Here is an 8,420-nt window from a genome sequence, read left to right on the forward strand (position 1 = left end):
ACTGCACCAACATACATCTCTTCACTCATCTCAAAATATCTCCCTACCCGACCTCTCCGCTCTGCACAAGATCTACGTCTCTCATCCACACGCATTACTTGTTCACACTCAAAATTACAGGACTTTATCCGGGCTTCACCCACTCTGTGGAATGCCCTCCCATGCACAATAAGACTCACCTCTAGTCTCCAAACCTTTAAACGTTCCCTGAAAACTCATCTCTTCAGACAAGCCTATCAAATGCCAGACCCACCCACATAACCTTCAGTGCTTTCCTATCTAATTACATCCTCTCAGTGCGGTACACATAACATCACATATCTTGTCTTTCTTTACTCTCACGCCCTCCTGACACTTGGCCAACATTGCGGGGTGATCATATCATACAACCCATTAAGAACCTAGCAATCTGGTGGACCATTATGCAATAGGTAGCATCTATCCTTGTGTATTAATGCCTATTTCCCTATAGATTGTAAGCTTGCGAGCAGGGCCTTCCTACCTCTATGTCTGTCTGTTTTTACCCAGTTTTGTGCTATCACTGTTGTTCTAATTGTAAAGCGCAACGGAATATGCTGCGGTATATAAAAAGCTGTTAATAAATAATAATAATCAGGCCACACAGGCCATGGTAATCATGCAGCCCATGCTGAACATGACCATTTTATTTTTATTGTAAATGTGTAATTCAGATATTACAATGGGGTCTGAAACCATGAAGAGGCAAATGTAAAAAAAAGGCAGTGGCACGCACAAATATGTAAGTTTGGGTCTGGTACTAGAGCCTGCAGTTTCAGACAGCATTTGAAGCAACACCTACTTGAAAATGGACTGGGAATGCATGATGTTACATCCAATGAAGGTCCAAGCAATAGGTTATGTTGGTTTTCACGTTGTATGAGAACTTCAATATTCTCACGAATCCAGAAGCATTACATATAGAAATACCTGATTGATTCATTCATTCGGGGGAAATTCAATTGTTTGAAAAGTCGGTTGGGTGTCTGTTTTTTCCTATCTAATTAGACAGGAAAAAACAGACACCCAACTGACTTTTCAAACAATTGAATACCACCCATTGATTGATTGAGCAACTAAGGTGAAATGGGCAATACAATGCCTACACTACACTTGATAAACCAGCAGATAATTTTCTCATGCCAAATTAGATATTTCCATGGATTAAATTCATTGTGTTCTGTGTATTGCCAAAACTGCAAACGTCCCCACACAGAACACTGCACTCAACAAATGAGACGTGCACTTTGATAGGCTAGATTTTTTTGCTGGGCAACCCAGACATCCTCCTCCTCCTAAAGTTTGTTCTTTTGCAACTTTAAACGCATTGATTTGTAGCGCAAATATTTCCTTTTATCACAAAATTAGCGTAATAAGTCACTCTGCATGAACCCCAGGCAGTCTCTCTGCTCCATGTTAATTGTTCATCCAGGACAATGTTTTTAGTTGAGGATGACAAAGGGGTCGATTCAATTCGGCAACAGATGAATAGCAGCGGGAATTAGATCCCGACGCTATTCAATTCAGCTAAAGTTAAGTCTGCGAATGCCCGTTCTCGTCGACTTAACAGGTAGTTTTGTCGGGAGAACGGGCATTCTCCGACTTAACTACCCGCAGCGATGCTGATTCCCGACAGAATCAGCCTCGCGGCAGCACTTTTGTCGGTTTTCTTCTCTCATCCCCCGGGGCTGAGAGAAGAATTCCCGACAATTGCGGGTAACTAGTCGCTGATTTGAAGAGCGTCGGGAGCTAATTCCCGGCGCTATTCATCAGTTGCCGAATTGAATCGACCCCATAGACTCATCCAACACAGAAAGGTGTTGGGGTATTTTTTTGTTTCTGTGTTCCGATTTTTTTTTGTTTGTTGGTTTTTTTAACACTGGGCATTTAATATCATGTAAAATTGCATTGGGCTTGATTCAATTCTGCGCGGATTGAATAGCGCCGGGAATTAGCGCTTGGTGCTATTCAATTCAGCGCACTGTCATATTGGGGAAGGCCGGTTCTCGCGGACTAAACAGGGTTTTTTGACGCGGGAACTGGTATTCTCGGTCTAAAGTGCCCTGCGCAATGCTGTTTCCGCTGAACTAAGCACTTTTGTCAGATTTCTGCTCAGAGGGGTGCGAGAAGAAATTCTCTTGTCGGGTGTCACAGCACTCTGAATTAAATAGCAACAGGAGCTAATTCCCAGCGTTATTCAATCAACACAGAATTGAATTGAACCCTTGTGCACTAATAGGCAGGGAAGCGGTTACAATATCGCTAGTTTGGATCATGGACATCACAATGCCAATGCCGGAATCCCGGCACCACAGCCTTTTCTCCCTCTATGGGTGTCCATGACACCCGTAGAGGGAGAATATAACCTGTGGCGAGTGCAGTGAGCCCAAAAGGGGCTTGCTAGCGCTCGCCCCGCTGCCGGCACACTGGTGGTCGGGATCCCGCTGTCGGTATACCGACAGCCGGGATCCCGACCACCAGTTTCTCATACCGATCCCATTAAGCGGATAAACTCATGAGATTTAATGACAGTCTTACAATTATCCACAAAGTCCTAGCCTAATGAGAATACACCAGCCCAGCAGTAATCACTTGTGAGAAAGACATTCCCCAGCAGTCTGATAAAAATGTTATGAGTGTAGCATTTTCCAATAGTACATTAAATTGCATCAGTTATGGTGTGTACACACTGTGAGATATTTTCTTACGATTTTGACTATATAGTCAAAATCGTAAGAAAAGTTAGTGCAGATCGCAAGGTGCAAATCACCTTGCGATCCCGATTCGATGCCGATGCGTGGTCGGCATCGCAAGCCTAGATAGTCAAAATTGACTTGCCTGCACAGTCTGTCTCTATAGAAGATATAGCCCGAATCTCACCGTGTGTACACACCATTAGTCAGAGAATAGTGTACACTGGCCTCAATATTACATGTGGGATCTTAAAAGTGGATAATGTTGGTCACCTTTACTAATGCTACAAAAAAAGTAACAAATAGTATCTTTAAAATTGCTTGTTCAATGAATTCCAATGAAACAGTAGAGCAGAGGCAATAAGACAACCAGACGTCGTATTTTAAAATGTACAAACCAGTTCTATAAACAAATAAATGGGCACTATATTACGACAGTGTCAGCAACATATAATGGACATAGCCTAGCTACAGCTACATAATTTCCGTAACCTTGACTTGTTTCAGGTTTATTATTTTAAACACAAGAATGTTTAAAGCTCATCATTCTTTACCACGTGTGCAAAAGTAACAACATTCAAACAAAGGGAGTTGGGTATAAACATTAGTTCTATGATAGCATACAGCTTTATTTAAATGTGATCATATTTCTCAGTCCAAAAGCATTTTAATATCAACATTCACAACACCAATATAAAACAAATACTTTAAAATATTTGAGGTGGTGTATAAAAGCAATCCAGTTTAGAGCAAATAATACAAATCATGACTTCAAGTGGTTGCGGAGGTTAATGGTAATTGATAATATATCAGTAGTAAACATTGCCAAAACTGTCTGGGAGGCACTGAAAAAACATGTACATATATATTTTATATAAATATATTATATATTTATATTAATTATTATGTATGTATGTATGTATGTATGTATGTATGTATGTATGTATGTACACACACAATTGAGTGGCTCGATAGATACTGAAAATACTACTACTTCAGAATGGTTACCATAAGCACACGTCAGTAAGGGCACCCAGATACCTTTGCATTAAAGCAGCTAATTCATTGTCTGAACACTAAAGTATAAGGCAAAAGGGCCAATTGACTGCTGCCGCCACTATCGCCATAGCAACTGCCAATATAGGATCTACCAGAGGGCAGCCATGTTCAAAAGCCACACACACTTCAATTAAATGTACAATTATAAAACCACCATAAAACCAAAAGGAATCCTATTAATGCTGAAAACAATCTCTATACTTGCATTAGAAATAATGGTTTATAAATATATGTAACTAAAGTGCAATAGCATCTCACAGCATTTAGAAGACAGCATCATACACATGGATAAAATAAACAAGGCACTTGCATAACATTTGTAAGCGGTGAAAAATATCAATTTGTCTTTCAAAGGGTTTTCTTACAATATAACACCATGCCATAAAGGCACTAGACAGCATAGGTCATCCAGTAATTTACTGCTATACACAATCGGAAGTTGAGACATTAAATTTGGCAATTGCCTCTAGCTTCGAGGAGGATGGGCGCACAGAGCTTAGAGATGCCAGCTGTACAGAATTTCCTCCCAGCTGTTTGGCCTCCCTCCATACCAAGACGGAGGAGCTGCTGGCACAGATTGAATGGAGAAGGGAAAAAAAAAAAAAAAAAAAAAAATAATAAATATATATATATATATATATATATATATATATATATATATATATATATATATATATATACACACACACACACACACATACATACATATATACATGCATACACACACACAGAGAATAGAAGAAAACAAAGGAGATCCAATCTAAATAAAGTGAATGGATCAGTTTGGTCATCGGTAAAGAACAGAAATACTACAATGTTGATGCTGTCCTCTGTCCTGTGCTTGATAACTCCTTTTTAAATCATGCAATTAAGATGAGAGAAGGGGAGAAAGATTAAAGACAAAATATAAAATGCTTAACATTTATACTTCACTTTAGAAATGTTTTTAGCAGATGAAAAACAACTCGTATGTAAAATGCACTCTAAAAATATGAACCAGCGCGGACTGGAAGTGGGGGAGGTGCAGGTTCTATATTACATAGCTGTGTATTAATTGCCATTCAAAACTTCCGCTGCACTGACGACAATAACACATTGCTTTTGAAATGAAGGAGTTAAACCATGTTCAATGTATTAAAAAAAAAAAAAAAGGTAGGGATTCCATGCTCTTAATAAAACTGCAGAAAAGGCTTGAATGATTTAATATCCTGGAGAGCACAATGCTACTCAATATGAAGGAAGTCTGCTGACCTCAATGAACCTTTGCAAGTGGGGGGGGGGGGGGGCGACACAGATTTCTTAGTCTAACACAAACACATACAAACATATAAGACTTGTTCCAGTCTCACACAAAAAAAAAACCACACAGAAGAATGTTTCTGCAATGTAACCATGGGATGAGAAGGCAAATGCACTGCACTACAAAGGACAAGCACACTAAACTGCTAAACAGTGTATTGCAGAGAGCAGTTTTAGTCAGCACTGGTGACTACTCGATGAGAATGTGTCTGCACTAAACACACTGGCTGCTGCTGAACATTCCTACACCCTTTACAAAAACACACGCTCAGATCATCCCCAGCTACAGGGAACATACACTGCTGCTGTCTGTAACTACACTTTTATTCATTTCCATCCTTTTTTCACCTTCCAGCAACCCTTTCTAGTGCCATATCTGCCCCCCTTGAGAAAACTTATTTCTGAGGCATTGGGCAGCCAGCAAACTACAGTAAATCATATGAAAATGGATGGGGGAGTAATGACAACACCACAACAACATTACTAGGGGGAAAGAAATGGGAGGGGAAAAAAAGTCCTATAGAGAAGCACATCTGTAGCAATACATTCAGCTAGTCAGATTGTTCCTATTAAGCTGGGGGAGGGAAAAGAAAAAAGAATAATATATCACACAAGCAGAGCAACACAGGGGCCTTCTGGAAATGAAAAGGAGGGCCGTTTTATGATCAAACATACAGACACTTAACCCTTTTTTTCCTCACTAGGAAACAAGGCAATGTATTGTGCAGGGGTTTGTAGCATGAAAATACAGGAGGAAAGTGTAAAGCAAGGAAGGCCAGTCTTCCTTACCCCTAGTGCACCACAGTTACAATACCAACTGCCCACAGCTTGCCAGTTATATCTACCATGTACACCCCACTGCCAACCCCCCCTATATTCCCCATATCCCACCAACGGCCACAAGCACTGCCATCGCCCAAGACTGCCACAAGCACCACACCACTAGCCCCCATGACTGCAGCAAGCATGCAGCCACAGGCACCCCAGTATCACTAGCCATTCTTTCTGTGCCCCAGAAGAGCCACAATGAAATCCTCCAGTACAAAAAAAAACCAGCAGCTGAATTCCCATTAATACCAGCATCACATATCTAGCCAGTCATCACTAGACCACCCATTACCAATAGGAAAGAAAACACTTGTAAAACACAACATAAGCGAAGACAAACTTCTAAGAACACAAAACTTGTATGATTAGCAGAAATGTGGGCCTGAAAAAACTAAATCACCGCAAGGTATCCTACAAACCCTCACTAGTGCTGTACATACATACATACTGTACACCTCAAGAGCAGGGTGCATAGACTTCACTCACAAAAGAACTAGGACAATATCTAGTTACCCAGACCTCAAATACAATACAATACAATACAATACAATGGATGGAAGTGCCTGCTAGTATTGGAATGACAATGCAACTGACCTGGTACTAGCAAGAACACTAACATTATAAAGGCACCTTGCATCTAATGCAAGAAGTATTTAATAACATGGAAGATCAATAAAGTACCCCAATCATTGAGAGAACATTTGTGGGAACAGTTTGAGGCACTCACACATACTGGAGCTAGCCAAGTACTTGGAAAAACACTAGTAACCCAAAGCAGCACCTAAAAAGAAGAAATGACTCAGACCCCTTCATTGGTAGCCAGCTAATAAGGAACCACACAAATAACGCAGCATATAGTTAACTGTAATATGAGACAACCACAAGTAGTAAAAAGGAGGATTCCCAGTAGTTTATGGATAGTTGCAAGTATAAAACACCCAAAAAGTAATGCAGGCTGCACCCCAATATTTTATAGACCACAAAAACTGTGTGATACCCCACAAACTACACAGGAGGTACCCCAGTGATTTAAGGATAACTGTAACAGTTTAAGACACCCCATAAATAACAAGGTAGTTACCCCAATAGCTTATAGATAATTGAAACAGTAGAAAACCAAACAAGTTAGACCAGAAGTGCCCCAGCAACTCATAGAGAACATTGACACCCCAAAAGTAATACAGGTGGTACCCCAATATCTTATAGCTACCTGTAACAGCATGAAACACTGCACATATCAGACAAGAGTTACCCCAGTAACACACACATATATATATATATATATATATATATATATATATATATATTATATATAACAGTAACTGTCCGAGACACCCCAAAAGTAACACAGGAGGTGCCCCATTAGCTTATAGCTATCTGTAACAGCATGAAACACTGCACATGTCAGACAGGAGTTACCCCAGTAACATACAGACAGCAGTAACTGTACGAGACACCCCACAAGTAACACAGGAGGAAGCCCAATAGCTTATAGTGAACTACAGTAATAACAGTATGACACCAGACAAGTGACACAAGAGGTGACCCGGGAGCCTCTGCCTATCTGTGACATTAGGAGACCCCACATGTAACCCAGCAGCAGGCACCTCAGTAAGGAGCTGGAACTGTATGGGACACCCCACAAGTTGCCCAGCAGAGACCATAGTGCCCCTGATGGGTACCGGGCAGCGCCAGTGATGGGTAGCAGGATACCGTGCACCTAGAGGCAGGCACTGCCGGAGCTGCTCCAGTGGTCCCCGCAGAGCCTGGGAGAGACCCGGGCACAGAGTGCTGCTCTTACCGCCAGCTCCGGGTTGCTGTTGTCCCGGTGAGACACCGCACGTATCACCCCGGCTCTCCAGCCCCAGCGGCCGATCTGCCCGATCTCCCCGAGCTCCGGCGGCTCCTCTCCTCCACGGACCACACAGACGAAGCGCTTCCCGACCAGCTCCGGCCGTGCTCCCAGCGCCATGGCCTCCAGCCCCGGGAAGAAGAGGCAAGTGGATCCAGCAGGAGCTTCCCTACCGGCCGCCACGCATGCTGCCCCTGCGCCCCCTCCCCTGGTAGAGACAGGACTCCGAGCCGCTCAGGTGAACTCTCTGCCGGGCTCCAGCCTCCGCCGCCGTGTTCCCCTGACAGCCCGAGGCAGCAGCAGCCGCTGACACTGAGCAGCAGCGCCGCTCTACAGTACACACACTCGGAGGGAGCGCTCCGCCCGTGTCAGATACTGCTGCAAGCAGACTGTGTGTCCTTCCGCCACACTCCACTATGGTTTTCAAAAGAGTACCCCGAAATCCTGGCGGCCCTCCTCACACATGAGCCCCTCATCATCATGTCTGTCACATCCTGGCTCCTGTCCAATCCTGCGCTGGATTATCGGACCATCCAATCGGCTGTGCGGTGCGGGGAGACAGATGTGGGAATATAATCACTTTCCCTGGAAAGACCTCTCTTACCCTTAGCATAAGCACTAGGCTGCTGATGATGCTGCTGCTTGTGTCTCCATGTGTTGTGGAGACGTGT

The 8,420-nt window shown here is 42.8% G+C and overlaps 1 protein-coding gene across 1 annotated transcript in view; it reads right to left on the reverse strand.

Annotated features, from left to right (window-relative positions):
- JMJD1C (jumonji domain containing 1C) overlaps nucleotides 1–8,176 on the reverse strand; it is a 438,983-nt gene extending 430,807 nt beyond the window's left edge. The window contains exon 1 of the mRNA XM_063961821.1: nucleotides 7,699–8,176. Within this exon, the coding sequence (XP_063817891.1) occupies nucleotides 7,699–7,869 (171 nt within the window). The 5' untranslated portion in view covers nucleotides 7,870–8,176. The remainder of the gene's footprint in view (nucleotides 1–7,698) is intronic.
- Between the last annotated feature and the right edge of the window lie 244 nt (nucleotides 8,177–8,420).

Source organism: Pseudophryne corroboree, chromosome 3 (assembly GCF_028390025.1).
Source record: "Pseudophryne corroboree isolate aPseCor3 chromosome 3, aPseCor3.hap2, whole genome shotgun sequence".
In the NCBI taxonomy this organism is placed as follows: Eukaryota; Metazoa; Chordata; class Amphibia; order Anura; family Myobatrachidae; genus Pseudophryne; species Pseudophryne corroboree.